Consider the following 27,300-nt stretch of genomic DNA (forward strand, 5'->3'; position numbering starts at 1 on the left):
AGGGGAGGTGGCAAGGAAAGAACATGTGCGGCAGAAGACAACTGATTGAGGTTCATACACGTCACGGATAGCCAGCCGTTTACTGTGTCTGCAAAACCAGCAAGTTGACCTTTGACTCTTTTGAATCCTGTAGAAGTGATTTAAATGACCTCTTTTCAGATGACAAGGAAATGTTTGTCCTACCACACGTAGTCTGTGTTGGGTTCAAACACAAATGCAATGTATTGGTCCATCTAGCTCTGTTAAGTAACCATTTTTCCCCCCTTTTACTGGCAACAATCTGACCAGGGCACTATAAACTAATAATGTTCTTGCTTTATGCAATATCTCCCCTGCTCCTCTGGTTTGTGGCAGTCATGTCGATAACCTGCGTCGTTAACGCAGCCTAGGCAGGACTGCAGTGAGGGCCTCTGGAGAGGCATCTGTTTGCTACTGTTATCAGAATGGGATCACTGTTTGAAACCACACTGGGGCTCCATAGGCAAAGACATGTACACAGGAAGTGACAACTTGAAACGCACTACTGGTGCTATAGATTTAACACCTTCCAGGCTGACAAACCACTAAATAATAGCTTATTGATACGTGAGTAAATGCTTTAAAAAATATATATATTTACCAAAGTTGTCATAGACTGTTTCAAATTGATGAAATAAATTAACATGAAGATATATGTGAATTTGTCAACTTGTCCATTTCTCTGCATGGGAGTTTATGTATTTTGAGTTTAGTGCCCCAGATTAGAGGTCTTCACGGGTCTGGGTTAAACCGATCTACCCGGGTCTGAAATGTGAACTTGTCCCTCGGGTCTGGATCAGGACTCTGGTCTATTTAACTACTGCTGATAGACCCAAGTGGACCTGAATGGACCCGACCACGGCTCTACATAGCCTATAGCATATTTATTTTATGCTAATAAGGTGAATGTATTGACTTATAGAAGTCCTAGCCAACACATATAGACCTATTTGTTAAACAGAAGAGCAACTTGTCTGATTAACAAATATTTGTATTTTTTTGTCACTTGGGTCCAATCAGGTCTAGACCCAGACATGTAAGGGTGTGGGTCGGGTCTAGACCCAGACATGTAAGGGTGTAGGTTGGGTCTAGACCCAGACATGTAAGGGTGTGGGTCGGGACTAGACCCAGACATGTAAGGGTGTGGGTCGGGTCTAGACACAGACATGTAAGGGTGTGGGTCGGGTCTAGACCCAGACATGTAAGGGTGTGGGTCGGGTCTAGACCCAGACATGTAAGGGTGTGGGTCGGGTCTAGGTCAAGTTGTCCTTGGTTCCATTCGGGTTCGGGTCTGATTTTTCTCGGGTCCCCTCGAGTCCGGGTTCCTTTTTTTAATTTTTATGATCAGGTCTATTCGCGTTGGGTCTGATAAACGTTCTGCAGTAATTGTGAGTAACCAGAATAGATTTTCAACCAGAGCCATAATACTGTATGTATGTCTCTGTCTTCAACCAGCAGGCAATCACAAACATAATTACTGCCTCTCAGAGCTCATGATATTGGCCTTGGTATGCCTATTATAGTAGCAGGGGTAACCCACAATAACAATATCAACAACTATTATTACAATAATCGTAATTATTATGGCTATAAGGCTAATCAAAGTAATGATCCTAATAATCTATCAGATTCTCTATCAGATACAGAGGAAACATACTCTGGAATTCTTGTCTTCGCATTGCCAAAATCTCATCATCCCTCAATGACTTCTAGCGACGACTGGGTGTCAGCTTGATGAACCAAACTACACAATAATCCCTTCCATGTAGCCTCTCTCACACTCACACACACACTCACACACACGTGTTCAAACATGTTTTTTCTTGTATACTGAGTATATCATGTACAATTATAATTAACATGCTGTTTAACTGATTGAACCCCAAAAAATATTGTACTTATATTTTTGGTGTTGTTTTCATATAAGCCCTTTTGGGCTTCCAACCTCACCTGTACTGGTTTTTATTATCTATACTGTTTTGTCTTTCACTTCTTTTCTTTGATGCGAATCAATATAACCTAAACACCTAAAAACCGAATCATTTATTAGGCTATATGCCTGATGCAATGGGTCTACATGTATTATAATACAATAGCAATGTAATAACATTACAATAACAAACGTCACATGTTTTATTATTTGTAACAATAAGAATACTGTTTTTAATTCAGGTCTTAATGGTTTCAAATGAGCGCTAACAGTCTGTAAAAAGGTTATTATCCAGTAGCGGAGTAGCTGTCAACAGAAACTCGCCCCTCTAACTAGGAGCCCTGCCATTCATGCTTAAAGGGCCAATAGGATGCTCGCGCGTAAACTGCTAAGCTCCTCGTTGGTGGTGGGAGCTGCCAATCCAGTTCTCAGTGGGCTGGCTAATTGAAACGGAATCGGATGGTTCTCATTCTAGCCACGGCACTTGTGAGATAGGTAGTTGCCGGTTGCCGATTATCCGAGGTGAGCGACAGTACATGTGAAACATCAAGAGAAAAAAATAGTGATCGAGAAGAAAAAAAACGCAAAGGGTGAGACAGGAAGAAACTTCAGAAACTATGGCCGTGTCAGCAACTCCGCCGGTGCTTTCCCAAACCTCTACTCTGGAGTCTGGCAGCTTATTTCGCTCCGATCCGCTGTATACAAGCCCAGCCGAGTCCCCGAGACTGACAAGCAGCATGATCAACTCTTTCATCAGCGGAGGAGGCGGTGGAAATGGAAACGGCACAAGCGGCAATAACGAGTGCAAAATGGTTGAGGTGCACGGGGTCAGGGTCGCCTCGTTCAACGTGGACGGTCAAGAACTCATCTGCCTGCCGCAGGTCTTCGACCTCTTCCTGAAACATCTGGTGGGAGGGCTGCACACCGTCTACACCAAGCTGAAGCGGCTGGATATATGCCCCGTCGTGTGCACGGTGGAACAGGTCCGAGTTCTGCGGGGGCTTGGGGCTATTCAGCCCGGGGTGAATCGCTGCAAACTCATCACCCGCAAGGACTTCGAAGCGCTGTACAACGACTGCACCAATGCCAGGTTAGTTGCATGTTTCCTTCTTACCATGTTTCATATGCAGCCCCACTGCGATGCCCCAAAAGCAGAGCAGAGACGGGGCAATGAACTAAAAGTTTTCAACTAACTTTTTTTGTAGATGCACCAACTGAGGTTAATCAAATCAAATCAAATGTATTTTTATAGCCCTTCGTACATCAGCTGATATCTCAAAGTGCTGTACAGAAACCCAGCCTAAAACCCCAAACAGCAAGTTAATCAAAATGTGTAGCAAACGCTGCATTAGGCTACACTGTGTCTTTCAGTTACCATTGCTGAAATAAATAATACAAGCATGAGCAAAATGATGCTCGGCTACCATATTATGAATTAACATTAAAGCATTGTGGACAGTTAATTCAATCATTGACGTCTGTACGCTTCACTCTCTCTGTCTCTCTTGAACACACACACTCTAGTTCTATCTGAATAGAGGCTACAATGGTTCATTTTATAGACAGCAATGTATGAGGGAAGTAGTTGAGTTATTCATAACTTATAAGCAATCACCTTTAAGCAATCCCCCCTATAGCTACAGCTCGTTGTTTCGTCGTGTATCAAAGCTCTAGATCGTTTTCCCACATACTTACAATATGTTGGCAATGAGGAAAATAACTTTTAATCAAATAGCACCTTTTTCATTTTGACGTTCACATGATTGACCTTTAATGTGATGCAACATACTTTTCCCATAAAGCCTAATTAATATTCAGATCACAACACTATAATAAACATGACAACACTAAGCTTACTGCTTGATTGTTCATTTCGAATATTTATTAGGACTTTCACTCAGAAGAATTGTGTTCTTTTTGGTTTGTTAATAAAGCACGTCTCACTATTAACCACTATGCCATTCCGGCATCATTCAGGAGCAATATAGCAGGTTGTGGTATATGAAGTTTAAGTTTCTTCATTTAAGTTCCTCAAGTCTACCTGAGTGTAATTTGATATAAATCCCATAAATCTATATTATTGTAATGAGCAGGCAAACATGTAAGTCCACCTCTCTTTTGCTACATGACTAAATTAAACAGACCGTTGTGTCTCTGTATAGAATCCATTCGATTCTACCAGTGAGAAAATATAATTCAAAGTAAGGATGAGAGAAGTTTTAGATGTGGATTTCACTTAATGAGGCTACATTTGTGGACATTTGGTTGCATTTTCTGTCACTAAGTAATTGCGTGGCAGTTAAAGCAGGACAAACCACGTAAAAAAAATATATATTTTATTTTTATTTTTTACTAATGCCACTGAGCACAGACTTCAATTCAACGTCTATTCCACGTTGGTTCAACATAATTTCATTAAAATTACTTGGAAACAACATTTATTCAACCAGTGTGTGCCCAGTGGGACCTCTCCTCTCCCTTTCCCCTCGAGTTGATCTTCAACCCGTGTACGGTGCTGGCTGTGCGCTGCAGATGTTGCTTGTGTGTTTAATAAATCAATGAGACAGTTCTGAATGAACCACCTCGGATGGATTCTCTGCTCGGTTTGATGTCCAGGTGTTATTCTTAGCTTGTTATCATGACAGATGCATTAGTGTTCCCATACAATGTCAGATGAGGAAAATAACTCTAAACAGACCAGTGCCCTCTTTTCCCAAGAGCTTTAGCATTCCGAACCTCAACGTTTTTTCCCTCTTGTCTCGTTGTACGTAATTGCAACTTTTATTCTCCAGCAGCTCCCCCGGCTACTTCGACAATAAGCCATGCTGATTATTCTCCACAAAAGAGGAGGCTGGTAATTCAATACAAAGACAGGATTTTCACATGTGAAAATAAACATAACAAAAAGTTACCTTGAATAGATGCTGAACCCACGAATGCGCATCAGGGTTGCTGTTATATCATGTAGATTAAGACAAGACATGGATGATGATTATAAATTCCAATTTAATCAATAGAGATGTAATGATGATGATGATGATGATTGTAATAATAGTTGTGAAACCAAAAGAGAAATTTATTTGTAGAAAAGTTTTCATGTTGTGTGTCCCGCTGTCACAACACACGCACTGAAGTTATTCACTCCGGAAATCACAGCATATAAGACCTTTTAACACATTTTATTTCTGACCACATAATTTAATTTAGTCTTAATTAATTATGCGTCAACAAAAAATTAAGTACTTTATGCTAAACTTTTTGTCTTTATTTCGCAATTTGCCAACATCAAACATTTTTCATATGGCATCTTGACCATCTATTTGAAATCAAATACCTTTCCATCTCTGACGCATTAACGGATTATGCATGTGTTGTCAAACTGAGTCTGATATATTTTGATGGGATTGGTGTATTGATTACAGATAAAGTGGACAATTGTGCCGCAGAAGTAAGCGTAAGGCTGTATTTTGACCGCTATTTTTATTTTATTTTAGTTAACTTTCATTACAAGACATTTCCAAGGTTTCAGTATTCAGTCTTTCACTTTATACAGCGTTCAAGTGAACTACATCAATATTTGCAAAAAAGTAGAAATATTTTAAAACGTCTGTCTTACCTAATATAACATTCAATTAAACATCCGGCTGTCGGAAAGGGGATCAAGATTATTGTATCTCTTGTTGGTGAGTTTGGTGTGAAAATGACAAGGGAGCACATGGAGAGGATACAACGATGCATTAAATATGTCCTCAACACGAGCTAGACGACTCTTGTGACACACACACACACACACACACACACACACACACACACACACACACACACACACACACACACACACACAGACAGACACACTTTCAATTGAAGATAATCTGCTTTGGGGTTATGTTTGGAGAGGAATATCGATTATATTTTACACAGCAAACACTGAGAGAGAGGGTGAAGCAGAAGTATGGTGGGAGAGAGAGGGAGGCAGGAATATGTTAGTATTTCATGTCCAGATGGTCAGTTTGGGCAAGATTCGGTCATTAACCTTTCAGCCTCTCCTCCCTGATTTTACAATCCCTGGATCTAATATTACGTTTGACTTTGATCTGTTGCACTTGTCAAATGTACCCTAGGAGAGAGAGATTCTATATGTGTATTAGAAGTGAACTGGTTACTATAATACATCATTCACTGCAATGTTGAAGGTTATAGTGTAGGCTATGTGCTGCTCACTTCACAAAGATTGCAGCCACTGATGCGTAATGAAATTGCCTGAGTAATACAGTATGGGTGGCAAGAGAATTGAATTTGCACCTTGGCCTCCGTGCTTTACAGCTCACCTGCCTGCGCGCGCCCATCTGAGCGCTGTTTTTATAGTCAGATTTAAACATCAGCCACCATCCCATCACCAGATGGTTGTAACTAATGAGTGAAAACAGCCTTCCCCCCCCCCCCTTTTATTTGAGGAAGTGACTGGAGAGAATGAAAGCGAGGGAAAGAAAACGTGTGGATATCTCTTCATGGACGCAGTGCATATCTCTCAGTAGACGCAGGAAGCCTGTAAACTGGAATAGTGGATAGAGTCATCAAGAAATCAAAACATCTCCACAAAACCTTTAGCACTGACAAGGACAATTTGAAAACGGGAAAATGTCCAAAGCAGCAAACATAGGCGGCACTTAGGGCTCCTTTTATGATATCTCAGCTCGCGATTGATCTCCATGTTTTTATTGCATTCATTATTTATTAAAAATAATTTGCAAGCTAAACATAAAGCTAACCTAGTTTGCACTTGGGGACTGCACTTAGGAAATGTAATGGAAATGACATTAGAGATGAACATCTGTGCTGTTTTTCCACTCTCCTCGTGTTTCTTCCCTCAAAGGTGTATTGGATTAACCATTTAACCATTCACCGAAAGCAGATGACCACGAGAGACAAAAAAACTGCTGCTGACTGAAGAGACCAGAGAGTTCTTGGAGATAGCTTGTTGAGGAGATCAGTGAGGCCTTTAAACATTAGTCTTCTAAACGAGATGTAACAGGTTCCTTGAGGCTCAATGAGCCATAACCCACATCACTCCTAATCAGACATTTTGGTTAGAAATCAATGGAAATTGAACTTAATCATAATTAATGATAACCTTGTGAGTTTTTAGAAAGCCTAACAGAATAAGCTTCTTCTTTCCTTATTTTAAGTCATTCATCTATAAAGGCTTGCTTTAATTCTCCAGGATGAAAAATTCCAGCTGCACATTTTAACACCACTTAAGGTTTCCAAAAAAAAAAGGATCCAGATTTTCTGCTTGATTATAATATGTGGGTAAATGTGAGGTTCTGGAAATGTTTTGTTAGATTTATGGTGGATGGGGACATTGGCCAAACCACTATCCTTTCCTTCGCTTGTGTTTGTGTGGTGATCCCTTGTCCTGTGGCCTCCACAGAGTGTCCCATATTGAATGTTAATAGAGAATACCCCAGTGATGTCGGGGTGAAATCAGAGACACATGGAATTGATGACTGATGTACAGTATCTGCTACAGTAACAGGTTCATTTTTTTGCTGTGTGTGTGTGTATAGAGGTGGCGTTGGTTGTCAGTGTGTGTTGGCCAGTCTAACTGCTCCATATGGCCAGCTCCCTGCCTGTAGCCTAGCCTTGGGCAGCGATACACCCGGTTGAGCACGCCACCCAAGACACACCCCTGTCTCCTCCAATCTCCTCCAATCAGCAGGGAGCGTGTCACTCTGTCTAGAACCTCCACTGCTCCTTAATGTCAACCATCAATTATACACTGGCTTCTTCTTCAGCTTGATTTTATTACATATCTGCTCCCAATGCCCTTTTCTACTTTAAATAATAAATTAACCCCACTTGATGTGAAGAGTTGCACCAAGCACGGTCGAAGCTCTGGAGAGATCAGCCTCATTAAATAGTGAAGGAGTGCTTTTTGTTTTTCTGTTTAGATGGCATTTAAGCATGGCCCTCTGTGCATGGCTCTCTCCTGCTCATGCATGCATGTGTCTGTGTTCATGGTTGTTTTTCATGTGTTTCATGGTTGTTGTTCCATATCATGACGCCCACCATCTCAGTTGGTTATGAAATCGTTTATGTAGTTAGAAACAGGTCAAATTGCCATTCCTGAAACGTTATTTTGTTGAAATGTAATTTGATCGGAAAGAAAATTAGCTGATTGATTGTACCCAAATTGGCCATTTTAATTTATAGGATTCAGATAATATTCAATAAATATAATAACCAACATCCGATTTGAACCAAACGTCTTCCTTACCAATGAGTAAGACATGAGGAATCCCGCCAAAAATGGATCCCCCACACCCCATGCCAACCCCAACTACCAGTATACAGTATCAGTTCTCTATGTTTGACAAGTAGTACAGTGCCTTGCGAAAGTATTCGGCCCCCTTGAACTTTGCAACCTTTTGCCACATTTCAGGCTTCAAACATAAAGATATAAAACTGTATTTTTTGTGAAGAATCAACAACAAGTGGGACACAATCATGAAGTGGAACGACATTGATTGGATATTTCAAACTTTTTTAACAAATAAAAAACTGAAAAATTGGGCGTGCAAAATTATTCAGCCCCCTTAAGTTAATACTTTGTAGCGCCACCTTTTGCTGCGATTACAGCTGTAAGCCGCTTGGGGTATGTCTCTATCAGTTTTGCACATCGAGAGACTGAATTTCTTTCCCATTCCTCCTTGCAAAACAGCTCGAGCTCAGTGAGGTTGGATGGAGAGCATTTGTGAACAGCAGTTTTCAGTTCTTTCCACAGATTCTCGATTGGATTCAGGTCTGGACTTTGACTTGGCCATTCTAACACCTGGATATGTTTATTTTTGAACCATTCCATTGGAGATTTTGCTTTATGTTTTGGATCATTGTCTTGTTGGAAGACAAATCTCCGTCCCAGTCTCAGGTCTTTTGCAGACTCCATCAGGTTTTCTTCCAGAATGGTCCTGTATTTGGCTCCATCCATCTTCCCATCAATTTTAACCATCTTCCCTGTCCCTGCTGAAGAAAAGCAGGCCCAAACCATGATGCTGCCACCACCATGTTTGACAGTGGGTATGGTGTGTTCAGGGTGATGAGCTGTGTTGCTTTTACGCCAAACATAACGTTTTGCATTGTTGCCAAAAAGTTCAATTTTGGTTTCATCTGACCAGAGCACCTTCTTCCACATGTTTGGTGTGACTCCCAGGTGGCTTGTGGCAAACTTTAAACAACACTTTTTATGGATATCTTTAAGAAATGGCTTTCTTCTTGCCACTCTTCCATAAAGGCCAGATTTGTGCAATATACGACTGATTGTTGTCCTATGGACAGAGTCTCCCACCTCAGCTGTAGATCTCTGCAGTTCATCCAGAGTGATCATGGGCCTCTTGGCTGCATCTCTGATCAGTCTTCTCTTTGTATGAGCTGAAAGTTTAGAGGGACGGCCAGGTCTTGGTAGATTTGCAGTGGTCTGATACTCCTTCCATTTCAATATTATCGCTTGCACAGTGCTCCTTGGGACGTTTAAAGCTTGGGAAATCTTTTTGTATCCAAATCCGGCTTTAAACTTCTTCACAACAGTATCTCGGACCTGCCTGGTGTGTTCCTTGTTCTTCATGAGGCTCTCTGCGCTTTTAACGGACCTCTGAGACTATCACAGTGCAGGTGCATTTATACGGAGACTTGATTACACACAGGTGGATTGTATTTATCATCATTAGTCATTTAGGTCAACATTGGATCATTCAGAGATCCTCACTGAACTTCTGGAGAGAGTTTGCTGCACTGAAAGTAAAGCGGCTGAATAATTTTGCACGCCCAATTTTTCAGTTTTTGATTTGTTAAAAAAGTTTGAAATATCCAATAAATGTCGTTCCACTTCATGATTGTGTCCCACTTGTTGTTGATTCTTCACAAAAAAATACAGTTTTATATCTTTATGTTTGAAGCCTGAAATGTGGCAAAAGGTCGCAAAGTTCAAGGGGGCCGAATACTTTCGCAAGGCACTGTATAAAGCTGTGGCTTGGAGTATTGCTTCTCCATACTATGTCATATATTCCCAGTGAATCTGTTGATAGTTTTTTCCTCTGTTTAGAGAATTTAGTCATTGGAGTATCTTGCATTATTTACCATAAAGTGGTAAGAAAGTACCAGATTCTGACCACTAGATGCTAATGTTCCTGCTATACCTCCACACTCTTTTTTTTTCAAAATTTGCTGGTCTCTTGTGTATAGTAAATAGATCACAACATTCCCTTTGCAATTTTGGGTAGAAAACCAATAGATTTGGCTTGTGATGAAAATACATTGTGTGGTCGTCTTCACAATTGAGACCAGTCCTCCATGAAAGCAATTAAATTTGACCTTCTTTTAAGATTAATCTGTGTCCAAGAAATTGACCCCTTGTGAGTGGATTATTCCCTTCAAAAAGGTCTGGATTAGTTACTGTTAGACCATTCCTGGTGAACAAGCAAACAATTTATCTACAGCAGTTCTATTGGTTTCAATGTTATGGTCTCTAATGGTCTTCAATGGTAAAAGTCCCAAACATATACCATATACACTGAGTGTACCAAACATTAGGAACACCTTTTTTTTGCAAAGGTAATGGTATTGGGTTCTATAAGGGTTGTCACCACATTTTTGTCCCTAGCTAGCCCATTTCTCCATCAAAGTTTTGGGCTTGTAGGAAAAATCTTCATATTGGAATTGCACCGTAGGGATTGCCCTCTCAGAGAGCTGCCACTTGTTGGACTTTTCAATGAGAGTTGGGCTGAAGCATTAGCTTGCTAAGAGACAAACTGAATTGTTTAGTTGTGAGGATGACCACATAGTTTATATTCATAATGAAAGTAAAGGGGGATGGGGGATACCTAGTCAGTTGTACAACTGAATGCCTTCAACTGAAATGCGTCTTCTGCATTTAACTCAACCCCTCTGAATCAGAGAGGTGCGGGTCGCTGCCATAATCCACATCCACGTCTTTGGTGCCTGGGGAACAGTGGGTTAACTGCCTTGCTCAGGGGCAGAGCAACAGATTTTTACCTTGTCAGCTCAGGGATTCGATCCAGCAATGAGCCAAATCTCTAGGTTTTCTACCCAAAGTTGCAAAGGAAATGCTGTGATCTATTTAATAAACAAAAGACACCATTAAAATGGATAAAAGAGTGTGGCTTTATGGTAAATAATACAAACAAATTTCTCTGAACGGGGAAAAATACATCTCCAAATTCACAGTGAATAGCCACATGTTCATACTACTTGTCAAACATAGAGAACTGATAGTCTGTATCGGTTGTTAGGGTTGGATTAACATGGCGGTCCGTGGGTGGCTTTTGTCCATTTTTTGGGATTCGTTGTGTCTTACTCTTTGGTAGGAAGTAGTTTGGTCACAATCGGATGTTGCGCACTATGTTTATTGAATACTATTTGAGTTCTATCAATTCAAATTGCAAATCAATAAGCTTAATTTCTTAGAGATCAACTTATATTTAAAAATGATTTTCCTCAGGAATACTAATCGTATCTGTTACTACCTACATCAATGATTTCAGAACAATCTGAGATGGTGGGTGTCTAAATCCTCTTTCTTGTACTTTTTGAGGTGGAACGACCCATGTGTCAGTCAGCTGCACGGTGCAGGCTGCGGTGGTGTCAGTCAGCTGCACGGTGCAGGCTGCGGTGGTGTCAGCAAGCTGCCCGGTGCAGGCTGCGGTGGTGTCAGTCAGCTGCCTGGTGCAGGCTGCGGTGGTGTCAGCAAGCTGCCCGGTGCAGGCTGCGGTGGTGTCAGCAAGCTGCCCGGTGCAGGCTGCGGTGGTGTCAGCAAGCTGCCCGGTGCAGGCTGCGGTGGTGTCAGCCAGCTGCCCGGTGCAGGCTGCGGTGGTGTCAGCCAGCTGCCCGGTGCAGGCTGCGGTGGTGTCAGCAAGCTGCCCGGTGCAGGCTGTGGTGGTGTCAGCAAGCTGCCTGGTGCAGGCTGCGGTGGTGTCAGCAAGCTGCCTGGTGCAGGCTGCGGTGGTGTCAGCCAGCTGCCCGGTGCAGGCTATGATGGTGTCAGCAAGCTGCCCGGTGCAGGCTGCGGTGGTGTCAGCAAGCTGCCTGGTGCAGGCTGCGGTGGTGTCAGCAAGCTGCCTGGTGCAGGCTGCGGTGGTCTCATCCAGCTGCCCGGTGCAGGCTGTGATGGTGTCAGTCAGCTGCCTGGTGCAGGCTGCGGTGGTGTCAGCAAGCTGCCCGGTGCAGGCTGTGATGGTGTCATCCAGCTGGCCGGTGCCTAATGAACCTACTGTTACAGCAGCACACACACATTAGTCCAGATGAGAGGTAAAATGGATTCACTGTGTAATGGTTTGGCTGCAAGGCTTCCTTGTAGTCCCCTATTTGACTAATATACAGTAATCGTAATAATTAAATTATTCAGTTTAAAATATAAATTGTGTCTGTGAAGACATGCTTCAACTTTCTGGCACCCATTTTAATTAGTATATATTTTTTAGGTAATTTAAAGCAATTAAAGAAATATGATCATTATTATTGGGTAATAAATGTAATCATGAAATAACAATGATCATTATTATTGGGTAATAAATGTAATCATTAAATAATTATGATCATTATTATTGGGTAGTAAATGTAATCATTAAATAACAATGATCATTATTATTGGGTAATACATGTAATCATTAAATAACTATGATCATTATTATTAAGTAATAAATGTAATCATTAAATAAATATGATCATTATTATTGGGTAAATTGAGAAAATAATTTAGTCTGACTTTCCCCCATTTCCTTAAAGTACTTTTCTGTGTAAGTTGTAACATCCCAACCTTTCCCCATGTGAGATTTATAGCACTCCATTGGAAAAGCAAAGGTTGAAATACTTTGATATTTTTATGACTGGGGTTAGCTTGCCCCTCGACATGTGTGTGTGTGTGTTTATGTGTGTGTGTGTGTGTTTATGTGTGTGTGTGTTTATGTGTGTGTGTGTGTGTGTATGTGTGTTTATGTGTGTGTGTGTTTATGTGTGTGTGTTCATGTGTGTGTGTGTTTATGTGTGTGTGTGTGTGTTTATGTGTGTGTGTGTGTGTGTTTATGTGTCGTGTGTGTGTTTATGTGTCGTGTGTCTGAGAGAACACTTCCAAAGTTTTATAAAACAACCTGTGGCCATACAATATGTCATGAATGTTGTGGAGTGCCTGTTCCAAGCCACAGCCCTGTAATAACTAGTCCCCTAACTAATCCCATAACTAGTCCCATAACTAGTCCCATACATAACCAATGAATTGGAGGCAAAGCAAAGATGTGGTCAATTAGGGATTTGAAATATGCTTCTATGGACTCCGTGGACCTCGTGCACATTTATTTCAGTAAAGTGTCATAATCATGAGCTGTCACTCATAATATTTTTTCTCCCACTTCATTGTTCATGAATGTAATAGTTATATTATTCAGTTCATCATTTTACACAGTAAATAGAGTGTGAATGTGTGGAAGTGAATTGAGCCTGAGACTGCCGTTTAGGACGGCGGAGAGCAGAGAGCGTCTGCATGTGTGAGGACTTGATGTGAGATGCATGTTATAGATATGTGAGCAATATTTTATTTTTTACCTTTATTTAACTAGGCAAGTCAGTTAAGAACAAATTCTTATTTTCAATGATGGCCTAGGAACAGTGGGTTAACTCCCTGTTCAGGGGCAGAACGACAGATTTGTACCTTGTCAGCTCGGGGGGGTTTAAACTTGCAACCTTCTGGTTACTAGTCCAACGCTCTAACCACTAGGCTACACTGCCGCCGATATGTGAGAGATATGTGAGAGATTTGTCTTTTGACCGATGTGTTTATGTGTGTGTGTTTGTAATGTAACTAGGCAATTCAGTTAAGAACAAATTCTTATATACAATGACGGGCCTACAAAATGTTTATGTTATGTGCGGCATACGTTATGGGGGGGGGTGAATGTGACAGATGGAAGAAGCCTGTCGTCTCTCGCTGGGGTAGAAATGACATCCACCGTCTCTTCGTGATGTAGGAGACCAGACAAAGCCAGAGTCACTGGTGTCATCTTGACTTTGGGAAGATCTTCTTCCTGGGCTTAATGACACATCTGCAGCGGGGCTATATTTATTACAGTCATGTAGAGTCAAATGAATTGTCTCCTAACATTCATTTTGGGTTTGCCTCGAGCAGTGCTTTAACGGAGGACACTAGGCTCCAGGAGTATTGTTTAATCACATTAATATCACAGCCCCAGGACAACCCAGATAATTGTACAAACGAACATAGAAATATGTATCTCTAACTTTTATGATTGAATTATGCAAATGACTCATCTCCTGCCCTTCCAAGCACTAATCATCTAATTAGGAGTGATGCATTAAATAGTTGTTTTTGGATGGGGATATGGGAGAAGCAGGGAGCAGAAAATTGAATGTGACATTAAAATCTACACAGTAGTTTGTACCAGAATAGCTGGTGTTTTCCTATCCTCTCTCTCTCTCTCTCTCTCTCTCTCTCTCTCTCTCTCTCTCTCTCTCTGTTTCTCTCGCTCTCTCTCTGTTTCTCTCTCTCTCTCCCTGTTTCTCTCTCTCTCTCTCTCTCTCTGTTACTCTCTCTCTCTCTGTTTCTCTCTCTCTCTCTCCCCTCTCTCTCTCTCTCCCTCTCTCTCCCTCTCTCTCTCTCTCTCTCTGTTTATCTCTCTCTCTCTCTCTCTCTCTCTTTCTCTGTTTCTCTCTCTCTCTCTCTCCCTCTCTTTCTCCCTCTCTCTCTCTCTTTCTCCCTCTCTCTCTCTCTTTCTCCCTCTCTCTCTCTCTCTCTCTCTCTCTCTGTTTCTCCCTCTCTCTGTATCTCTCTCTCTCTCTCTGTCTCTCTCTGTCTCTCTGTCTCTATCTCTCTCTCTCTCTCTCTCTCTCTCTCTCTCTCTCTTTTTTTTGTCCCTCTCTAGTTGTGGGCTCATTAGTGAAGTTTTGTAAGACACTATACAAGCTTGATACTTAAGTCCCTTAATCTTATTTTTTTGCAGTTGCAGTTTTGATTAATTGTGTTGCTGCTCAGATGATTTGTTTTGACATGGAGCTGTTGGATGTGGTGGTGTGGGCGCAGACAGACATAGACGTGCAGTGCTCTGCTCTTGGAACTCAATGCAGTTGAAGAAATGTGAATTAGCGTCCCAATTACACAGATGAATATTTTATGATGTGTTTAGCAGTGTGTGCTCTTTTTTCCTTCCGTGCTGACTCTGGATGAGGGGAGGCTACAGTAATAAGGCACCCATGCAGACTGAGGACAGGACAGCCCAGAGCCCAAACTCTCTCTCTGTTCCATATAAAAAACAGACCATCCTAAACAAAAGGCCTGTGCCTCCCTCTGCGATCTGTGTTTGTCTCCTGAATCTCTGACATCTGGAGGCAATAACCAAGGGCTCTACCTCCCGTACTGCAGCTTGTACTGCAGCCCCTAGCCTATTCTGTAGCCCCGAGCCTACTGCAACCCCTAGCCTACTGCAACCCCTAGCCTACTGCAGCCCTTGGCCGACTGTAGCCCCGAGTCTACTGCAGCCTGTACTACAGCCCCTAGCCTGTACTGTAGCCCCTAGCCTACTGCAACCCCTAGCCTACTGCAACCCCTAGCCTACTGCAGCCCTTGGCCTACTGTAGCCCCGAGCCTACTGCAGCCTGTACTGTAGCCCTATCCTACTTCAGCCTGTACTGTAGCCCAGAGCCTGTACTGAAGCCCCGAGCCTACTGTCGCTTGTACTGTAGCCCCTAGCCTACTGCAGCCCCTAGCCTACTGCAGCCCCTAGCCTACTGCAACACCTAGCCTACTGAAACCCCTAGCCTACTGCAGCCCCTAGCCTACTGTAGCCCCTATCCTACTGCAGCCTGTACTACAGCCCCTAGCCTGTACTGTAGCCCCTAGCCTACTGCAACCCCTAGCCTACTGCAACCCCTAGCCTACTGCAGCCCCTAGCCGACTGTAGCCCCGAGCCTACTGCAGCCTGTACTGTAGCCCAGAGCCTACTGCAGCCTGTACTGTAGCCCTATCCTACTTCAGCCTGTACTGTAGCCCAGAGCCTACTGCTGCCTCCAGCCAACTGCTGCCCCCTAGCTTACTGTAGCCCCTAGCCTACTGCAATCCCTAGCTAACTGTAGCCCCGAGCCTACTGCAACCCCTAGCTTACTGCAGCCCCTAGCCAACTGCAGCCCATAGCATACTTCAGCCCCTAGCTTACTGCAGCCCATAGCCTACTGCAGCTTCTAGCCTACTTCTGGCCCTAGCCTACTGCAGCCCGTAGCTTACTGCAGTCCCTAGCCTACTGCAGCCCCTAGACTACTGCAGCTTCTAGCCTACTTCTGGCCCCAGCCTACTGCAGCCCATAGCTTTCTGCAGCCCGTAGCTTACTGCAGCCCCTAGCCTACATCTGGCCCTAGCCTACTGCAGCCCATAGCTTACTGCAGCCGTAGCTTACTGCAGCCCTAGCCTACTGCAGCCCCTAGCCTACTGCAGCTTCAAGCCTACTTCTGGCCCTAGCCTACTGCACCCCGTAGCTTACTGCACCCCGTAGCTTACTGCAGCCCCTAGCCTACTGCAGCCCCTAGCCTACTGCAGCGCTCAATGTCACTAGTGATGGCCGGGGTCACCTGAAGAGACTACAGACACCCTGGTTTGATTCCTGACTGTATCACAACCAGTCGTGATCGGGAATCCCATAAGGCGGCGCACAATTAGCCCAGTGTCGTCCGGGTTGTAGGCCGTCATTGTAAATAGGAATTTGTTCTTAACTGACTTGCCTAGGTAAATAAAGGTTAAATAGAAAATAAAATAAAAAGGAGCAGCAGCCGTGATCGCCCCCCCCCCCCCCCCCCTCACAGATCCCCACCCCCCTACCACAGACACTGTCAGTCTGGCCCTGATCCCTCACCCTCCCACAGACACTGTCAGTCTGGCCGTGATCCCCACCCCCCCTCACACGGACACTGTCAGTCTGGCCGTGAACCCCCCCCCCCCACCACCACAGACACTGTCAGTCTGGCCGTGATCCCCACCCCCTCACACAGACACTGTCAGTCTTTCCCTGATCCCCCCCTCCCTCCCACAGACACTGTCAGTTTGGCCCTGATCCCCAACCCCCTCCCACAGACACTGTCAGTCTGGCCCTGATCCCCATCCCCACCCCCTCCCACAGACACTGTCAGTCTGGCCCTGATCCCCACCCACCACAGACACTGTCAGTCTGGCCGTGATCCCCACCCCCCTCACACAGACACTGTCAGTCTTTCCCTGATCCCCCCTCCCTCCCACAGACACTGTCAGTCTGGCCGTGATCCCCACCCCCTCACACGGACACTGTCAGTCTGGCCGTGATCCCCCCCCACCACCACCGACACTGTCAGTCTTTCCCTGATCCCCCTCCCTCCCACAGACACTGTCAGTCTGGCCGTGATCCCCACCCCCTCCCACAGACACTGTCAGTCTGGCCCTGATCCCCACCCACCACAGACACTGTCAGTCTGGCCGTGATCCCCACCCCCCTCACACAGACACTGTCAGTCTTTCCCTGATCCCCCCCTCCCTCCCACAGACACTGTCAGTCTGGCCGTGATCCCCACCCCCTCACACGGACACTGTCAGTCTGGCCGTGATCCCCCCACCACCACCGACACTGTCAGTCTGGCCCTGATCCCCTCCTCCCACACACACTGTCAGTCTTTCCCTGATCCCCCCCTCCCTCCCACAGACACTGTCAGTCTGGCCGTGATCCCCACCCCCTCCCACAGACACTGTCAGTCTGGCCCTGATCCCCACCCACCACAGACACTGTCAGTCTGGCCGTGATCCCCACCCCCCCTCACACAGACACTGTCAGTCTTTCCCTGATCCCCCCCCTCCCTCCCACAGACACTGTCAGTCTGGCCGTGATCCCCACCCCCCTCACACGGACACTGTCAGTCTGGCCGTGATCCCCCCCCACCACCCGACACTGTCAGTCTGGCCCTGATCCCCTCCTCCCACACACACTGGCAGTCTGACCCTGATCACCCCCCCCCCTGTGATCCCCACAAAGTTTTCAAATAGCAGCGGAATTTCGGTAAGATGACTGAATTGTGATCCTAACTGCCAGGCTCATCCTGTCCCTTTTCATCCTGGTTATTTATAGGTGTTGTGTTGTCAGGATTATGTTGCTCATGATAGCATATGTGATGTGTAATGTTTAAGATGTTGACCTGTGACCTTCAGAGAGGAAGTCATTTCCTGTGCATGTGCACTGTGTGTATGTGTGTGTGTGTGTGTGTGTGTGTGTGTGTGTGCGTGTGTGTGTGTGTGTTTATATGCATTGCATACAGTATATGTGCATGAACTTCTAAACATACCAATTAGGAGGAAATGGAGACCTTGATGGACAAACATGGTCCCAAACACTTTTAATTTTCAACCAAATCACACAGGTGTGGAGAAAGCAGTGCCAGGGGCTAGAAGAGGAAGGTAACGAGGGAGGTGAGGCAGGGAGGAGGAGGAGTGAAAGATGTGCTCAGTGTGCCCCTCCTGGTCTGCGTTAAAGCTTAAAGAGGAGCATTGGGTATGTGATGACATCATTGCCAGTTTTCATGTTCTTGTGGGATCCGTAAGGGAATCATCCTCCTTCCACCCAGAGGAGCCTGGCTCCAATTACTCACCGAGAGTGTCCTGTCTGGGACGGCCCGGCTGGATCCAAGCAGCTTCAACAACAAAACCAACCGCAGCTTTGGATTTGTTAACTTATGAGGCAGATACCCTTCTACTAATCATCCAAAAACGTGACTAAAACGTTCCTCTGTTTTCTCTAATGAAGCATTAGTGCCTTGAAGGAGAGATAAGTCTGTTTATTATGCCCCGTAGTCTTTGTGTTCAATGTCCGCTGTTGTCGGTGTCGTGACTGAAATGTGACTGAGGGCTTATAGCTACTGAAGTGATTGCAGGAAGAGATCTTATCTTTGCTCTGTGAAGGTGAACTTATTGCACCACAACTCCTTCCCACCTCCCACTACCCACCTCCCACTCAAACAAGAAACTCACTTCTATTAAACGCCAGACTACCCTATAGCTCCTACAAAAGACATCACTGGGCCGAGTCCAATGTGTTTTTTATTCATCCCCATGTTATTTAAAGGAGTGTTTAAGGGTCTATATGGGTGGCTTAAAGGAGGGCTGTGTTTTTACTGAGATCATCCGTCTTCCCCAGAACCAACTCACAACATGCTTTTTTTCTCGTTCCTCTCTCCCATTACAAGGTAGTGTGTGAGTTTTCATTTGCCTACAGTAAATAGACTGTCAGGGGTGTCGGTGGTATATAAATGGTATATAAATATATCAGGCGGTGCATTTGTAAAAGGCAGCGCCCCGGCGAGGAGGAGACTTTACAGCAGGAGGCTAGAGGATTGATTTATCTCCTGCCCTGTAATGACAGCAGATGTGGGCCTGTTATCCTGATGAACAGTGAACTTGATGAGTTGATAACGTGGGCCGAAGCCCAGTCTGCTTTTAATTACTTACCAGGAATGTATTGGTGCAGGGTGTTGATTCACACACACACACTCCCTTTCTGTAGAGCTGGACAGGTGACCATGCCTCTCTCTCTCTTGTCTCTCCTTGACAGAGGCAGGTCTCTCCTCTCAGGTTTTAAATGGCTCCAGATCAGAGTGGAGCCGAGAAGAACCATCCAAGCTAGCAATGAGGAATCGGCCCCCAGAAGTGGCCCTCTTCCTGGGGGCCGGAACTGATTGAATCGGCCCGGAATTGGGTGTCGGACTCTGCCCTGAATCATAATGAATAACTGCCCAGAATCGGCTCAAGTACATCGTCTCCATCTACCGGAATTCCCCCAGAAGCGGCCCGTTGCAAATATTTTAAATATGACTATTATACATTTTATACATACAAAAACACATTTAGTGTCGGAGGAAACACCATACACCTGGTGGCCGTGTCAGCGTGCATTACGCCTGGCCCGCGCCTGGCCCGCGCCCGGCCCGCCACAGGAGTCGCTACAGGGCCCGCGCCTGGCCCGCGCCTGGCCCGCCACAGGAGTCGCTACAGCGTGATGGGACAAGGACATCCCAGCCGCCCAAACACTCCCCCAACTTGGACGATGCTGGGCTAATTGTGCGTCCCCTCATGTGTCTCCCGGACGCAGCCGGCACAGGTCTCGTACCAGCATCTGTAGCAATGCAGTGTCTTAGACCGCTGAGCCACTCGGGAGGCTCCATCCACAAAGTTTTGAATGCTTATTAATTGCCTTGCACAAAGTATCAAAATACTAAAATACTACACAGGACTATTCAAGAATTTCATTTCAATGTTAATTGTATTTTTTGATCACAGAAACAATGAGAAACAATGAGAAAGTATGGAAAAATAAATAATGAAATGAATTATATGAAGAAGCCCATGTAATCATCTGCTAGAGAGTAGCCCCAATTGGCTCGAGCCCCAAGTAATACATTTGGGCCAGATAATTCACACCGAAATCGTCCAGAGCTCAATCCCTGCATCCTGATCATAAGTAATACTGCTTCCTGGTTTAGACTCTGCTGCATTCTGCTTCCTGGTTTAGACTCTGCTGCATTCTGCTTCCTGGTTTAGACTCTGCTGCATTCTGCTTCCTGGTTTAGACTGCTGCATTCAGCTTCCTTGGTTTCGACTGCTGCATTCTGCTTCCTGGTTTATTTAGAATGAGTCTGACTCTGCTGCATTCTGCTTCCTGGTTTATTTAGAATGAGTCTGACTCTGCTGCATTCTGCTTCCTGGTTTATTTAGAATGAGTCTGACTCTGCTGCATTCTGCTTCCTGGTTTATTTAGAAGGAGTCTGACTCTGCTGCATGTCTCCATGCTTCTGTAACTGTTCTGTACCCTTCACAAACTGATTAGGATCTCTGTATAAAATGTTCCATGTACGGTATAAGGACTGAAAGCCCCCCAGCCTCCCCCAGCCTCCCCACTGCCTCCCCACTGCCCCCCCTCAGCCTCCCCCCAGCCTCCCCACTGCCTCCCCCCAGCCTCCCCACTGCCTCCCCACAGCCTCCCCCCAGCCTCCCCACTGCCTCCCCACTGCCTCCCCCCAGCCTCCCCACAGCCTCCCCACTGCCTCCCCCCAGCCTCCCCACAGCCTCCCCACTGCCTCCCCCAGCCTCCCCACAGCCTCCCCACTGCCTCCCCCAGCCTCCCCACTGCCTCCCCACTGCCTCCCCCCAGCCTCCCCACAGCCTCCCCCCAGCCTCCCCACTGCCTCCCCACTGCCTCCCCCAGCCTCCCCACAGCCTCCCCACTGCCTCCCCCAGCCTCCCCACTGCCTCCCCACTGCCTCCCCCAGCCTCCCCACAGCCTCCCCCAGCCTCCCCTCAGCCTCCCCCAGCCTCCCCACTGCCTCCCCACTGCCTCCCCCAGCCTCCCCTCAGCCTCCCCCAGCCTCCCCACTGCCTCCCCCAGCCTCCCCACTGCCTCCCCACTGCCTCCCCCAGCCTCCCCCAGCCTCCCCACTGCCTCCCCACTGCCTCCCCCAGCCTCCCCACAGCCTCCCCCAGCCTCCCCTCAGCCTCCCCCCAGCCTCCCCACTGCCTCCCCCAGCCTCCCCCAGCCTCCCCACTGCCTCCCCACTGCCCCCCCTCAGCCTCCCCACAGCCTCCCCACTGCCCCCCTCAGCCTCCCCACAGCCTCCCCACTTCCTCCCCCAGCCTCCCCACTGTCCCCACTGCCCCCCACTGCCCCCCACTGCCTCCCCACTGCCTCCCCACAGCCTCCCCACTGAGAAGGCTTGCTGGAAGTTCATCTGGACTCCTTGTTGTGTTTTCCATGTTTGTTTCTATACCGCTGTGTGATTCCCAGCAGGATGAAGGCAGGTCTTTTTAATGACAGGAGAAACAGGGCCTCAGCTTGATTGAAACCATGCAGCAGAAATGTTAGTAATGCTGTAAATTGGAACCCAACTTCGAGGTAGTTTATTTAGATGTTTATTTGCAGTTGTGACGTCCATGTCTTAATAGGCCCGAAGAAGATGGATGATTGGATGGGGCTGCAGCCAATCTGATAAAGGGAATCACAACCCCGCCCCCGGGAACACCATGTATGGTGTTTAGGACTTTAAGTCTGTGTATACTCTTACCACACACACACACACACACACACACACACACACACACACACACACACACACACACACACACACACACACACACACACACACACACACACACACACACACACACACACACACACACACACACAACGTTTTGCACATGATACTCTTCCCTTCCACGTCAATGTTGAACATTAAATGGGTTAATGAATGTGTTAATTAATGAAATAGCTTCATGCTATCACACAGTTCCACAGCTGCCCCTGGTCTGCAGTCTAAACAGCAGCTCCATTCCCTCCTGCCCATCGGAGGGGGGCGCCGTGGCAGACTGAACAGAACTAGGCTACTCTTCTCTCAGTGAAGACACAATGTAACCTGATCATCTATACTCTTTTATCTCACTGAAAGCCTTTCTGAGGAGAGAGGGCTTGGAAAGGTCACTGTGTGTGTTTGTGTGTGTGTGTGTGTGTGTGTGTGTGTGTGTGTGTGTGTGTGTGTGTGTGTGTGTGTGTGTGCGTGCGTGCGTGCGTGCGTGTGTGTGTGTACTGGGTGGGTTGGGTGAGGTTGGGGAGGAGGGCACCCTCTTATGAAAACAATGGGGCCCCATGAGGCTTCATTACAGGGTAATGTCTCACCAAATTGTTCCAGGTAGTTAAAATGAAATGAAGTGAATTAGTGAAACAGGAGGGAGAGCATGCAGAACGCTTTATTGCTTTCCTTCGAAGGCACGATTATAATAATCTCCTTCAGCGTAGAGTCAGCCTTGGATAACATATCAAATAGGAGGTGTGTGTGTGTGTGTGTGTGTGTGTGTGTGTGTGTGTGTGTGTGTGTGTGTTCATCTACATGTGTGTGTGAGGTCAAGGGTCACAGTGTTGAGTGTATTCCTGTCTCTCTCTGTGCACTGTCTCTACATATCCAAGGTTGTTTGGTGCCTCGATGGCCCCTGTGTGTTTGTGTAAGAAGCCATGTACATGTGTTCCATAGTCTGTTGTGTGGTGGTGTTCACGTGTAATGTGTCTCCAAGAAAGTAGAAGAAATCCGTGATGGAACAAACCACCAGTGGTGGAAAATAGTACTTCTTGTCATACTTGAGTAAAAATACTTCTTGTCATACTTGAGTAAAAGTACTTCTTGTCATACTTGAGTAAAAATATGTCCCGTCATACTTGAGTAAAAATATGTCTCGTCATACTTGAGTAAAAATATGTCTCGTCATACTTGAGTAAAAATACGTCTTGTCATACTTGAGTAAAAGTAAAGATACCTTAATAGAAAATTAATCAAAGTAAAAATAAAAGTCAATCAGTAAAATACAACTTGAGAAAAAGTCTAAAGGTATCTGTTTTATTAAATGTACTTAAGTACAGTGGTGGAAAAAGTATTCAATGTCATACTTAAGTAAAAGTAAAAAGTAAATGCTATATACCAAATTCCGTATACGCAAACCAGATGGCACAATTGTCTTGTTTTTATTTATTTGCGGACAGAAAGGGGCACACTCCAACTCTCAGACATCACTCACAAATGCAGTATTTGTGTTTAGTGAGTCCGCCAGATCAGAGGCAGGATGGATGACAATGCGTTATTATTGATAGGTGAGTGAATTGGACCATATTTCTGTCCTGCCTGAGCATTCGAAATGTAACGAGTACTTTTGGTGTCAGGGAAAATGTATGGGTGTAAAATGTACATCATTTCTTTAGGAATGTAGTGAAGAAAAAAATTAAAGTTGTCAAAAATAAAAATAGTAAAGAACAGACCCCCCCCCCCAAAAAATCTACTAATGTAGTACTTTACTTAAGTAGTACTTTACTTTATTTAATTTTACTTAAGTACTTTACACCACTGCAAACTTTAGAATTTTGTTAGATTCAGCTACATTTAAAAAAAACATGTGGCACAGAGCCACAGTTTTTCTATAATTCTTAAAAAAGAATAGTAATTGATGGTGGCATTGTGGTGGAAGTGTCTCGGGACACCACGTGAAGACCAGAGAGTAGGAGGTTCATATACGGCTTCCCTTACATTGATTTTATCAGCCTAGTCTTCTGTAGGGGAAGACAGTGAAACTAGATCGTATGAGAAGAAGATGCTTCTTTTCCTTGATAACAGCCAAGGCTTATGACAGATGTCCTGTGACACTGTTCCTGCTGCAGTAGAGCAGGGGCTTGTGGGTAATGGCAAGGGCAGTTTAAAAAAAATGTTTTCTTGAAAGATCACTCAGGCTGCTCTGGCTTTTCACCGGACTATAAATCAGACCCTTCCATGAAGGGCTGTTCTGTCCTGCCCGCCTTTATGTCATCCTGGGGCAGGAGGGGCCAAAGAACCCGTCAATTAAGCTCATCCTCAATCACAGACAACCAGACCCAAGTTAGCATGATCCACTATCTCAAGAATTTGTACCTATTGAATATCGTGTGTGTGTGTGTGTGTGTGTGTGTGTGTGTGTGTCAAATCACATGCTTGGTAAACAACAGGTGTAGACTAACAGTGAAGTGCTTCCTTATGGTTTCTTTCAACAATACAGAGTTAAAGAATTCTAAACAATTCGAAATAGAAATATTGACAAGAGGAATCAATGCACAGTGAATAACGAATAACAAGAGTTGATGTGCAGGGGTACGAGGTAATAACATGGCTATATACAGGGAGTACCAGTACAGAGTAGATGTACAGGGGTACGAGGTAATAACATGGCTATATACAGGGAGTACCAGTACAGAGTTGATGTTCAGGGGTACGAGGTGATAACATGACTATATACAGGGAGTACGAGTACAGAGTTGATGTTCAGGGTTACGAGGTAATAACATGACTATATACAGGGAGTACCAGTACAGAGTTGATATGCAGGGGTACGAGGTAATAACATGACTATATACAGGGAGTACCAGTACAGAGTAGATGTACAGGGGTACGAGGTAATAACATGGCTATATACAGGGAGTACCAGTACAGAGTCGATGTGCAGGGGTACGAGGTAATAACATGACTATATACAGGGAGGACCAGTACAAAGTTGATGTTCAGGGTACGAGGTAATAACATGACTATATACAGGGAGTACCAGTACAGAGTTGATGTGCAGGGTATGAGGTAATTGAGGTAATAACATGACTATATACAGGGAGTACCAGTACAGAGTTGATGTTCAGGGTACGAGGTAATATGACTATATACAGGGAGTACCAGTACAGAGTCGATGTTCAGGGTACGAGGTAATTGAGGTAATACTGTATGTATTGTACATGGAAATGAGAAATACAGTGACAGATAATAAACAGTAACAGCAGCGTATGTGAGTCAAAAGAGTTCAATGCAGATCGTCCGGGTAGCTATTGGTTAACTATTTAAGACAGGAGTCTTTCACAATGTTTTGGGCCTTTCTCTGACACCGCCTGGTATAGAGGTCATGGATGGTAGGGAGCTTGGAAACAGTGATGTACTGGGCCGTACGCACCACCCTCTGTAAACACCTTGTGGTCGGGTGCCTTTGCAGTTTCCGTACCAAGCAGTGATGCTGTCGATGGTGCAGCTGTGTGTGTATATATGGGAAAGTGTGTGTGTGTGTGTTGTGTTGTTCAGGCAGGGGGCCGCTGTCCACTGTAGACAGTTAGGACTCTTCTCTTCATTACTCGAGAACTGCTGAGACGGCACCATAGACATCATTTTCCCACAGCTCTCTTTCAATGGCTGTTAATGAGTGAGTTGATGTAGTTGAACATTTAGTTAATAAATATTTCAGACTTTAACCTCTCTGTTTTCTATTCCTCTGGCCCCTCCTTCCTTCCTCAAGCTGTCGTTCATTTTTCTTGGTGTGCTGAGAAATTGCAATTAGTTTTAGATTTACGCTACGATGACAGACAGTGGTATATAAATAGAGGTTAAACACACAATTTACATATTAATTTCATGATTCATTTAATCAATGATTTATGTGGATATTTAATCCCTTCAAGACAGCAGTGTTTCTCCTCTCCTCTCCTCTCCTCTCCTCTCCTCTCCTCTCCTCTCCTCTCCTCTCCTCTCCTCTCCTCTCCTCTCCTCTCCTCTCCTCTCCTCTCCTCTCCTCTCCTCTCCTCTCCTCTCCTCTCCTCTCCTCTCCTCTCCTCTTCACCAAGCATGACAGAATAGAGTAGTTTGCTCTCTCTCTCTCTCTCTCTCTCTCTCTCTCTCTCTCTACCCCCCCTCTTTCTCTCTCTCTCTCTTTATCTCTCATGCGCTCTTACCCTCTATCTCTCTTCCTCTGTCTTTCTCTCCCTGTGTTGTTCAGTGACTTGGAGAGGAATGTGAGTTGAATGGCTCCAAACGGCAGTCTTAATTGGTTTAATTTGTCAGCGTGTGCACCGGTCCTGACACTCGCTTATGGAACACCATTCCACCGGCACTCTGTGATCCCTCCACTCCCCTCCGGTGTCACTCCCTTTCTCCCACTCTTCAACCACGCTCCCTTGTTGACGATCTCCAAGTCACAAGGCGAGAGACGTTAATAATGAAGTAATCATCACAATCGTTAAATTGATAATATTAAGGATTGTGTGTTCATACCAATCAGAGAACTGGAATCCAGCCATGATTGGGATGCGTTTTGAATCCTCAATTTGTTCCTATCGGTGGCCTGAAGGAACTCAAGTATTACAGATGGGAACGCATGATTAGAATATTTTTTTTTGCATTAGCATGATGTTGTCAAGTATGGATTTTGATGAGAAGAGGGTCAAATCTTCTCACAACTATTTTATGATTAGTAAGCTGAGGCGCTGTTGCCGCTCCTAACACCAGGTTGGTCTTGATCTGTTCTGAGGGTGGGATGGTTTCAGAGCCTTCAATCCAGTGCACTCTATTTTCCTCTCTGAACTTTGAACCGGACCAGACCGAGGCCTCTGGATGTTTTTCTTCTCTGATCCCCCACTCAGTCAGATCAATTAGGAGTCCATTTGGATGCTGGTGTTCAGAGGAGAGGAAAGCCAGCTCTGCCTAGCAGACAGGATCTTTATAGACTAATGACTGCAAACACAACGCCCAGATTCCCTTCTCTCCACGCACCTCTGACTTTAAACTTTATACGTAATATTTTGTAGATGTCACACTGTGTTTTATATATCGTGACAACAACTGAAAATGTGCAGCTGTGAAAGAAAATTGGTAATTGAGTATTTTATCAGACACTTCCGCCAAACAGACTTTTGCAAGTCGTAAATGAAGATTACAGCTCTTGTTGGCAGAGAAGGAAGAAATTG

The 27,300-nt window shown here is 45.1% G+C and overlaps 1 protein-coding gene across 7 annotated transcripts in view; it reads left to right on the forward strand.

Moving 5' to 3' along the window:
- The first annotated feature begins 2,432 nt into the window (after nt 1–2,432).
- Nucleotides 2,433–27,300, forward strand: part of LOC135544119 (dachshund homolog 2-like) — a 295,810-nt gene continuing 270,942 nt past the window's right edge. For all 7 annotated transcript variants that reach the window (XM_064971510.1, XM_064971511.1, XM_064971514.1 and 4 more), the window contains exon 1: nt 2,433–3,038. In XM_064971510.1, coding sequence (XP_064827582.1) covers nt 2,566–3,038 — 473 coding nt within the window. In that variant the 5' untranslated portion in view covers nt 2,433–2,565. The remainder of the gene's footprint in view (nt 3,039–27,300) is intronic.

Source organism: Oncorhynchus masou, chromosome 8 (genome assembly GCF_036934945.1).
Source record: "Oncorhynchus masou masou isolate Uvic2021 chromosome 8, UVic_Omas_1.1, whole genome shotgun sequence".
Lineage (NCBI taxonomy): Eukaryota > Metazoa > Chordata > Actinopteri > Salmoniformes > Salmonidae > Oncorhynchus > Oncorhynchus masou.